The following is a 10,942-nucleotide window of genomic DNA, read 5'->3' as shown; positions in this document are numbered from 1 at the left end:
ATTGATCGCCTCAGATTTGGGGTGAAGGCTTCTGTTTGAATAAGAGCTCAGTGCTCCTGTGTGGGAGGTCGTGCTTAATTCTCAGGATTTGGAATCGTTTTTTCTCGAAAGCTTCTCCCTTTTTTCCAACATTCTACCGGCTCTTCTTGTGATGGAACGTCCTGAAAAAACAACCCGAGTGAGACATCTTTTGTTATTAAGCGAGCTTTCCATTCCAGCAATGAAAGCGCTGCTGTGTTGTTTACTGACAGCAGGACTGGTCGCAGGTGAGTCTGTTGGACTTTTTATTTCATATTCTACGATATTTGCATTGTTTATTAAGGATTGTTTATTATTTTTTTGTTTCTATTTTCAAAACCTCACTCTTATTTAGCTGCACAATAACCATTACTTTAGCCATATAAATTGTGTGTTGCTGTGTGATGCAGCAGGTCCAAAGGTCATACTGTATTTGCATGCTGCTGCCCAAAATGTTGGACATGCTGGGTACCACGCTGTACTCAATACCCTGCAGGCAGTCTACAATGTTCTCCTGACATCATATTTCCAGGTTACCGCAGTCCCCTCAATGATTTCCAGCGCTCGGAGGGCAGAGAGCTGGTTCCTACCTCCTGGAACTCCGCCCGGGTTCTGATGGTATTGGTCCTAAACCTGGAGGAGTGTGCCGCTCGCTGCTCGCTCTCACTGGACTGCAGGTAGATCACGACACTACTATGGGCAACAGCACTATTACCACATTTAACAAGTTAGTTGTCACCAGTTTACAGAGTTGTCATGGAAACATGGATGTTTAAATGGCCTATTTGTCTGTTTGGACCTTTGGAGTTTGAATACACACAAAGAAATACAAACAAATGACATTTTTGTTATAATAATCATTTAAAATTGGAGTTGACAGCAAGAAAATTAATTTTTTTCTGTCAAAATTGACAACAAATACAAGAAATATTGTCTTTTTTATTTAACAGGGAACTATTATGCTCATTTGGGCCCTTTGTATTGAGTTGTGGACACCTATAGAGCAGCTACACACAATAACCTGCATACAATGCTTTCTAGATCTTCCACAAAATCCCGCTGTGATTGGTCTCATGTATGCTAGCATGTCTGCCAAAGCATTGTGCGCCACTAAAGTCACGTCATAATCCTTTTTCTTCGCCGTCAGATCGTTCAACTACGAGACGCGTCCCACGCCCACCTGCAGACATCTGCCCTGGGTGGGCGACGGCAGCAACGCGCAGGTGAAGCGGAACGTGAACTGCGACCTTTACGAGAAGAAGGGTAAGACTCGCACGCAGACACCTGCAATACGTGATGTAGTGCGTAACGTAACAGGAATGCGTGTGATGTGTAGTCTACGTGAGGAAGTGCATCGTGGGTAAAGGCGAGGACTACAGAGGGAAGGTGTTCACCACAAGGAGCGGCCTCACCTGTCAGCAATGGTGGTCCAAGTTTCCGCACGATCACAGGTCAGCGTGGCCGATCATGTGACCAGTGACATCACGTCAAGTGCGGGGGTTGTGATGATGTGTCTGTTGTCCAGGTGGACTCCCTCGCCGACGAACGGCCTGGAGCTGAACTACTGCAGGAATCCAGACGGCGACCGTATCGGGCCGTGGTGCTACACCACCGACCCCGAGCGTCGCTACGAGAGCTGCAGCATCCCTCAGTGCAAAGATGGTATCGCCCACACGCCATCATTATGACTTTGTTATGAAAGGAAAATAAAATGGCTTGGAAGTGCGATCATGTCCTTATTAGCTTTGGCTTTGTAAGCATGTTTACGGTGTTGTGTGCAGACGTGTGCATCACGTGTAACGGCGAGGCCTACAGAGGACAAGTGGACCACACAGTCAGCGGCAGAGAGTGCCAGCGCTGGGACCAGCAGTACCCTCACCAGCACATCTACCAACCTGAAAAGTAAGTCGGCGCTGCCGCCATCTGTCACCGACTTAGCGGCCATAAGACGACATGTACTACGTGTTCTCGCGTCAGGTATCCTGATAAGAGCTTAGATGACAACTACTGCCGTAACCCTGATGCCTCTCCTGTGCCGTGGTGCTACACCACCGACCCCGACGTGGAGCGAGAGAGCTGCGAGATCAGCAAATGCAGTAAGTTCACATCATTGCAAAAGTCATACATAACATACAAGTACGCTTTCAATGGGCTCTACAATGATTAGTTTGAGGCGAAGAGCTTCATACTACTCCTTTTCACGTACTGTGTTTAAAGCAGGAGAGCACAACAATTATCAATTATCATACCGATAAATCCAATAACATTAAAAATATCTCAGATAATGTGCGTAACTGAGACGAGATGACACATCTCAGGTCCTGTCGTAACTTCCCCTGAGCTCACTTGTACACAAGTTCCTCTTTCTGAGAAAGACATTTCATGTGCTGGTTGTACACATGGAGGAAAAAAACACACGAAAAGCCTTCCCAGCCACATAGACGGCAGCGCTGCGGGGTTGGAAAAGTGCAAAAAGTGTGCCAGAGACCTCTGTAGCGTCACACTGACTGCTCGGAGCATGTGCCCGAATACAGTGCACCTTGCTGGGCCACAGCAGGTGCCTCCTCCTGCTCTATACTCTGGTTCTCCTGATAGTAGTGATGAGGTATAGTAATGATATTTGATTAGGACAAATCAACAGTTAGAGTTGGTCAAATCCTCCTTCTTTGTGCCCGAACTTGAATTAAATGTTTTTTAAAAGTAGAAAGTTATCGTGCGTCTCCAGTTAATGAGCTATAACTTTCACGGTAGTTTCTTCCAATGGCGAGCCAAATAAACTCCCACTGGTTATTTCCCAAACTCGCAACACAACATGAGTTGCGCAATAAGCAGCAGCAACTTTGGATTTTCCGCAGTCTTTACCACATATTGCGCCATCTGGTGGTATAGCTGAGTCACAAACCTGGCTACTAGGCTATGCTGTAAACTACTATTTAATATTGAGGAACAATATTAGGCCAAAGCCCAGTTTAGTTTTGTATATTTACCTCAAACTAATTTGATTTATATACTCCCTAATGATTCCATGCTGACAACTAATTTTAGTCCAACTTATTTTTTGTATACCTTTAAAATTGAAGCCAGCAATAGTATTTACAGTACTATATTTAAATTACCGTACGTCATGGAACACTTTTACAACCTTTCTTCTACTTCCTTCTGGCCCTCAGCCGAGGTGCGCGTGGAGAAACGTCAGCGCTCCAGCTTCACCACAAACTGTTTCCGCGGCCGAGGGGAGGACTACCGTGGAAAAGTCAACGAGACCACGTCAGGCATCCCCTGCCAACGGTGGGACGCGCAGCATCCTCACGAGCATCCCTTCTACCCAAACACCTACGAATGCAAGTAAGTCGAGTAAGCTGGCGGAAGACATGATGCTTTCTTTAAAGGGACAGGGACATTTTTGGAATGATTGTTGCAATTTAGGGGTTTGGAGGAGAACTACTGTCGCAACCCAGATGGCTCGGAGGCTCCCTGGTGCTTCACGTCTGTGCCCGAGATGCGGACTGCACTCTGCTTACAGATCAAACGCTGTGCAGACGACATCGAAGCAGAGGGTTTGTCCTCCCATTTCACACAAATATCCACAGACAATGGAATTCATTCATCACAAATATAAGACGACCCCTTCATCGCATATCTATTTAAACGACGGGAGCGATGGGAAAGGAGGGCAAAACAGGAGGATTGACAGATCGATATGCTTCATACTGTTTCTTCAAATTAGCATCTTCTCCTCTCTTGTTAGCTGACTTGCTAACGACCTGTGAGACACTTTTTTTCCTAGCGGGTCAATAGTGCGTGTTTGTGAATGACAGGAAGAAAAGCTCCGACTCACATTTGGAGCCACCTTTTGGTTTGCATGTATAAATCTCTCCAAGGGACGACTGTAAAAAACGTACTTTATATAAACTAATGATAAAGGACACAATACATTCATTTGTTATGACAAGCTATGGAAAAAAAGCTTTGCATAAACAATAATCAGTCGATATTCACCTGCATGATGATTTTTGTTCACGTGTGATTTCCTCTTCTTAGATTGCTACCATGAAAATGGGAAAAACTACAGAGGCATGGTGCGCAAAACCCGCAAAGGCATCACCTGCCAAAAATGGAACTTGAACAACCCTCACCGCACCAAGTATGACAGATGGATTACATCGTTAGTCAATCCATGTGTGCAGCACATGTCCGATTTGTCACCTTCCTGCCATGTCCAGAATAAACCTAAGGACGCACCCCGAGGCCAACCTGACAGAGAACTACTGTCGGAACCCGGACGGGGATCAACACGGGCCCTGGTGCTACACCACCGACCCCAAAACCGAGTTTGACTACTGCGCCATCAAGCAGTGCGGTACTGACTGATGTCACTGTGTTTGTTATTTTGAAACTTGTGACAAAAAAAGCTTCTGTAAGTCATTTTTCCCTTTTAACCAGCTGGAGAGAAAGTATCGCTGATCGAACCAGTGGGTATGTTATGCAATCCATGCCTTGATATTTGAAATCACATGAGGAAAATAAACCTTTTTCCTTTGTCCTTGTAGAAAAGGTTGAGTTCAGTGAGTGTGGGAAAAGAGAGGACCGTTTCCAAAGGACAAGGTTACGCATCGTCAACGGAATACCCGGGAACTCGCCATGGACGGTTAGCCTGAGAGACAGGTATACAAAACGAAAACAAAACGAATCCACGCCCTGCTGCAGTTGACCTCTCACCCCCTTACCCTGGCAGGAAAGGAAACCATTTTTGTGGAGGGGCCCTGGTGAACGCCAGATGGGTGATCAGCACCAAGCAGTGTTTCTCCTCCTGGTAAACATCTCCCCTACGTATAGTGTTTACGTCTTATGCTCACAGGCCAAAACATTAGGTACACTTGCGGCGCCAATGCAAAAATGTATAATAATAGATAATAATGCTCATTTTTGGCTGCACAGCTAGAAGATCCGAGTTCAATCCCCCCCTCGGCCATCTCTGTGTGGAGTTTGCATGTTCTCCCCGTGCATGTGTGGGTTTTTTCCGGGTACTCCGGTTTCCTCCCACATTCCAAAAACATGCTAGGTTAATTAGCGACTCCAAATTGTCCATAGGTATGAATGCGAGTGTGAATGGTTGTTTGTCTATATGTGCCCTGTGATTGGCTGGCGACCGGTCCAGGGTGTACCCCGCCTCTCCCGCCCGCTGTAATAAACTTTTCTCATATTTTAAACACTCTCAAAGTTCAAATGTCCTTTGAATTTTAATGATTAACCTTCAAGGTTTGACACAACAAATCTGTATTCTGGTGTTAAATCTTACCAAAGTTCCAGATAATGAGATTTGCGCATTTGGAAGTGAGCCCTAAAAGAAGTTTGGGATGGCTCAAAACGCTCGCTTTCAAAAACTGTTCCTTTGTGACGTCACAGAAGGGGAGGGACTTCCTAATACTGTGTGTAAAGCTCTGCTTCGTTTTTGCGGGAACCACCAAATCCAAAGAAATACAGCTGAATAGGTGCAGATTCTGGAAGAACTATAAAGCTTTGTGTGCTGGTTTTGGTGTGTAGCTGCTCTCTAGGAGTCCACAAGTCAATACAAAGGGCTGTAAAATGAGCATAATGGCTCCCCTTTAAGTCACTCATGCGTATTTCAGTCCTCTGGCAGTGCCTCTTTGTCGTCCCGGCGCCGTTTTTGCCGTCCTGTAGCGTTTTTGTATTGTTGCTACAACATATTGGTCCTGTCGTCGTGCTCCTCCTCCGAAGATGCGTTTATTCCATAATGGCGCCTTACAGCCGCAACGTCTACCTTCCTTCAGCATGTCCAGAAGTCCAACTTTGGTTAGCATCTTCCTGTAGCGTTTTCGTTTTGTCAACGTGGGGGCTTTTGTCAGGGTAAAAAACAGCCCAACGCGATTCATTGACAAAAGTCAGAGATAAAAAATAGCAGTAGCTAAGTAGCTAATGTTGTGATTGGTCCATCGAGTAACTTGTTACAAACGTGTTGTGTTCTCAGCTACGTGGACCTGCCGGGCTACTCGGCCATGATGGGAACTCTCTTTCGTGATCCTCAGGAAGGCGAGCCCGGAGTGCAGACCATCCCGCTCACCAAGATCGTGTGCGGGCCGTCCGAGTCTCAGCTGGTCATGCTACAGCTGGAACAGTGTGTACACTGCTCGCACACACACACACACACTCCGTCTCAGTCTTACACAGGCTTCTCTTTCTCTTTGTAGCCCGGCTCAGTTTAATGAACGCGTCTCTCAGATTTGCCTCCCCCCTGAGCGCTACATCGTGGCTGAGCAGACCATTTGTGAGATAGCGGGGTGGGGCGAGACCAAAGGCAAGTACACTAATCCCTCGTTTGTGGCAGTTGATTGGTTCCACACCAGGAAGTAAGATTCAGTATCAATAAACACAATATTTCTGTAGTTATGGGAAAGAAAACCTGTTTACAGTCTCCTATATGCTGTTTTTGACATGATTAGAGCCCTCTTGACATGAAATAGCACCCCTATAGTCACATTTACACAGTAGACATACTCACATGAACAGTTTCATGTTTTATTCATGAGCTGAATTAACTTTTTGGAACGGACAGAAGCAACATCAGAAGGTTGCCGACAGCCACAGTTGTTCATGCTAATGTTTTTTGACCTGCCACTAATTAGAGACGTTATGACGAAGACTATGCGAGATGAGGCATTTAAGATGGTGGATCTATAGACACAGATGACACAACCATAAATACCCGACCCACCCAGACTCTAACCCATTCCTTCCTTTCCTTTCAAGGCACCGGAGACGAGAGCGTCCTCAACGTGGCCCACATACCAGTTCTCAGCAACAGGGACTGTAACAAATACTTCAGAGGGCGCGTCCGAGAGAATGAGATGTGCACCAGCTCTTTCCAGGGCGGGGTCGGCGCCTGTGAGGTGGGTGACCAACATGTATTATATTGCAGCAGCAACAGAACCGATGCCGTAATAGCGGTTACTGCTCAGTTAGCCTTAAAGGGGGCCTGTTATGCTCATTTTCTGGCCCTTTGTATTGAGTTGTGGACTCCTATAGAGCAGCTACAGACAATAACCCACACAGAAAGCCTTTTTAGATCTTCCAGAATCTGCACCTATTCCATCTATATTTCCAAATCGGCATTAATGCACCTTTCCAAGTGTGAAATACCGTTGACAGATGAATATATTTTTCTCTTGCCGGGAATCACCAACTTCAACCACTTCTGCCTGAGCTTGCCTCATAGTAGGAACATAGCGAAGAACCGTAAACAGAACAAAGCGCAGTATCTGGCCTACAGCACATGCCCATATAAGGAAGCCACATCACCACTCTCTTCCGTGTGCCTGCAGAGGGACTACGGCGGCCCTTTGGCGTGCCAGAACCTGGACTGCTGGGTTCTGGAGGGGGTGATCATCCCGATGAGGCGCTGCGGACACCCGGGACAACCCAACATCTTCATCCGTGTGTCGGTCTACGTGGACTGGATCAAGAAGGTCATGGGTTTTGCTTAGGGCAGGGGGTGTCCAATCTTTTTTTTTTTTTTTTTTCCAGGAAGGGCTCTTTGAGACAAGTTGAAGATTGGAGATGCTAAAAGCAATCCGGTGGAGGTTCATGTAGGCAGAACTGAGCAAAATATTCACAGCTTAGCTTTGTGTTATAGATGATGAAAAATAGTCTTATATACGTACAGTCGTCTGATATTAATCAATTCATTGTGTTTTTGTCACCTCATTATGGTGCAGCATGTATCATAATAATACCGCACGTGCATGCATAAGAGAACTGTAACATATAAAGTATTACTTTGTGCGCCAACCATTCGTTCAATGGAGCCCCAAAGCACCTTCTCTCACCTCCCCACCCCTCCTCTGCCTCGCCATTTCTAAAGAAATCCCTCTTCAGTCTGTCTTTTGATGGCGGCCCCCACCGCCAAAGACACGCCTTTGTGCCTAATGCCCAACTGTATGCGCTGCACATTCTTTCTAGTTCTATAGGAGGATTTTTCTAACGCGCTCCTGATGAGCCCACGGAATTCAGCCTAAGTAAACCTCAAGATCACGGTCCAAAAGAATCTCAGACACACCAGCCTGCATCGGGCCGCTGTACTCAACTCATTCCATCCCCACCCACCCACCCCCCACTTCCTCTCTGACTTGTCATTGGCTGCACTTTGTGCATCATTCTCTTCACTTTCAATCATATTTATGCCGGCTTACTTATTTCATATCATTCATAAATGACTGTGGCTTCTTCTCAGCGACACCAGACTTCTGGGAAAATAAATATACTTTTTTTTAAATAAAGAAATATGAAAGTGTTTTCTTGTTTTGGCATCTGCACTTTATGCTAATAGATGTGGCATACGGAGAAATATACCTAGGGGAAAAAATCTGACACATGCTGACTCATCTTTATGCTTATAAATGATTGAATTATTATTAAGTTTTCTTCAAATTATTCACCATGATCACTTTTACAATCTGGGAAATCACGAGCAACAGGGAAATGATATGATTATGACTATTATGATCGCCATGTGGAGTTTTTCCGTGGGTTTTCTCCGGGTACTCCGGTTTCCTCCCACATTCCGAAAACATGCTAGGTTAATTGGCGACTCCAAATTGTCCATAGGTATGAATGTGAGTGTGAATGGTTGTTTGTCTATATGTGCCCTGTGATTGGCTAGAGCTGGGATAGGCTCCAGCATACCCCCGCCACACTAAGCGGCACAGAAAATGGGTGGATGGATTACTATTATGTATGTGTAGTATTAATTCATTATATTTCTGTTAAAAATGTAAAAAATTTAAAACCAAAATAATAATTATATTTGAATAATGTAATTTGAAAATAATAGTAAAAATACAAATAAGCAATACACAATATCGTATTTTTCATCTAACCTTTATTCAACCCGGATAAAAGTGCTCAACCGAGATATTGTAAAAAATGAAGTTGTAGAAAACAATACATAAATTCTATTAATAATTAATCTATTATTAATAATAAAAATAATTCAAATTTGCTAATTTTTTTTTTAATTACAGCGAGATAAAAATACATAAATGCCCAAATGTTAGACAAAAAACATGATTTTACAAAAACTTGTTTAATTGTAGTTAATAATTAATTTATGTATATTAATAGCAAATATGACTGTATATAATATACCTGTTTTTTATGTAATTAATCATTTCACTGAAGTCCAGAAAAAACAATTATCCCCCCCACCCCCCACTTTTCTTTTACATGAAACCCAATTTTATATGTCTGCTCTTTGGTGTGACTCATTCAAGTCTCGCTGTGTGACTGGATGCGCGTGTGCGTGTGTGCGAGCGTGCGTGTGTACACAAGTGTGAGTTCTATTCTCAAGCGGGTGGTCCGAGAGGGGGCGTGGTGAGAGCTTTAACCCCTCCCACTGAAACATGTTAGCAGCATGCTTTAATTGACAAAGTATGCAATGCATGGCGGGAGAACCCACAGGCTACAGCACTCCCACCCACCCACCTCCTTATTGCAGTGCCTTATTCGTGACTGGGCGTGCGTGTGTGTTGCAGGGGGGGGGGCACATTTCTGCAGACCGGGGGGGGGGGGAGTAGGGGGTGTCATCAGCCAATGAGAGATCAGATGCATTATCCTCGCAAAAGTTGAACACAAGTTGAAAGTGTGCGTGGTGTCAACTTGCACCAGGTGAAGCTGCAAACACGCTCAAGGTAAGTTTTTGGAGCTTGTTTGCATTCACTTTCACTCTTTTTACCTTTTAAAAACACATTTGGCGCACCTGTGCACGCTTTTGGCTTGCAACACTGAACCGTACGCGTTAAAGTACGTATACATACATACGTGACGCTTAGCTGCAAGTCCGTGATTTTCTGCAGCTTGAAATCCGCGCCTGTATGCAAAAACTACATTGAGTCCCGACCCGGACTGGTGTGGAATCACACGCACGATAGACTTAGGGTCTTCATTTTATTCTCCATTGATTGGCTGCGTTTGTGATTAACGTGGGGGATCCATAGCCCAATATGGGCTTTAAATAGTCATAGTACTAATAATTGTATTATTAAGTCAGTAGTCTTTGATGTAAAATAACAAATCACCCCATTTTATGATGTAAAAAAAATAGTGTTTGAAAATAAACATTTTTTTCTGGTGTTAAGGTTTTGAATTTATTATAATTTATTATAAGTATTTCGATGGGTGCCCTATAAAGGTGCTCTAGATAAGTAAAAAATTAAAAATAAAATACATTTCAAAGCAATACATGTATATAATCATAGTAATAATTGATATTATGATATCCTATGAAAAAGCATGATATATATTTGACATTTAACATACTGTACTTATTCCCAAAAGGAAAGCTCAAATATTAGAATTTACATCAATGTACTTAAAAAAAGTAAAAAACAGTTATTATTACAATTTAAATTCAAAAAGTTAACACTATCCGTTAGTGATTTAGTGAAGTTATTTATACAGTACTAGGAACATTTATTTAGATACACGTTGTCATTCATCAGCATGAGCAAGCGTTTACTAAAATTGATTCTTTCGCTTTCAAATCTGCTAATACTGTACCAACAGCGCCTCTTCTGGTTGCAGATGAGCACTGCACCCTATTGCCTCAATGCACGCTATTTAAACACTACAAGTCTCACGTTAACTTTAATGATTCACCTTTCAAATGAGTCTTGTCCCCCAATCCACAATAAGGCGGACATGAGCACCAGCAGCGGGGCCAAAGAGTCGTCTCCCCCCCGGCCGAGCGGCCCCCAACCGCCTGCTGCAGAGCCTCCACAACGCAGGGGCCGAGGTCGTCCACGTAAACAGCAGCAGGTTGTCCTGAAAGCCTCACGTTGAAACTTGTAGATTCTAATACGTGTTTCTGGACAGGAGCCGGTTGGACCGCCCACCCCAAAGCGACCGAGGG

At 44.2% G+C, this 10,942-nt stretch overlaps 1 protein-coding gene across 1 annotated transcript; it reads left to right on the top strand.

Annotated features, from left to right (window-relative positions):
- The first annotated feature begins 35 nt into the window (after nucleotides 1-35).
- Nucleotides 36-8,327, top strand: mst1 (macrophage stimulating 1). Its single transcript, XM_058065881.2, has 18 exons — nucleotides 36-266; nucleotides 551-695; nucleotides 1,166-1,281; nucleotides 1,355-1,469; nucleotides 1,544-1,680; nucleotides 1,800-1,920; nucleotides 1,996-2,114; nucleotides 3,189-3,363; nucleotides 3,445-3,575; nucleotides 4,060-4,162; nucleotides 4,242-4,378; nucleotides 4,462-4,494; nucleotides 4,569-4,683; nucleotides 4,754-4,831; nucleotides 6,008-6,154; nucleotides 6,228-6,334; nucleotides 6,787-6,926; nucleotides 7,359-8,327. Exons 1-18 carry the CDS (start codon nucleotides 152-154, stop codon nucleotides 7,518-7,520), a joined length of 2,196 nt encoding a protein of 731 aa, XP_057921864.2. The 5' UTR covers nucleotides 36-151; the 3' UTR covers nucleotides 7,521-8,327.
- Nucleotides 8,328-10,942: the final 2,615 nt, after the last annotated feature.

This window comes from Doryrhamphus excisus, linkage group LG11 (genome assembly GCF_037039965.1).
Source record: "Doryrhamphus excisus strain RoL-2023G ecotype Guam linkage group LG11, RoL_Dexc_Guam_v1.1, whole genome shotgun sequence".
Classification (NCBI taxonomy): Eukaryota; Metazoa; Chordata; class Actinopteri; order Syngnathiformes; family Syngnathidae; genus Doryrhamphus; species Doryrhamphus excisus.
This window is presented reverse-complemented; position numbering and strand designations above follow the sequence as displayed.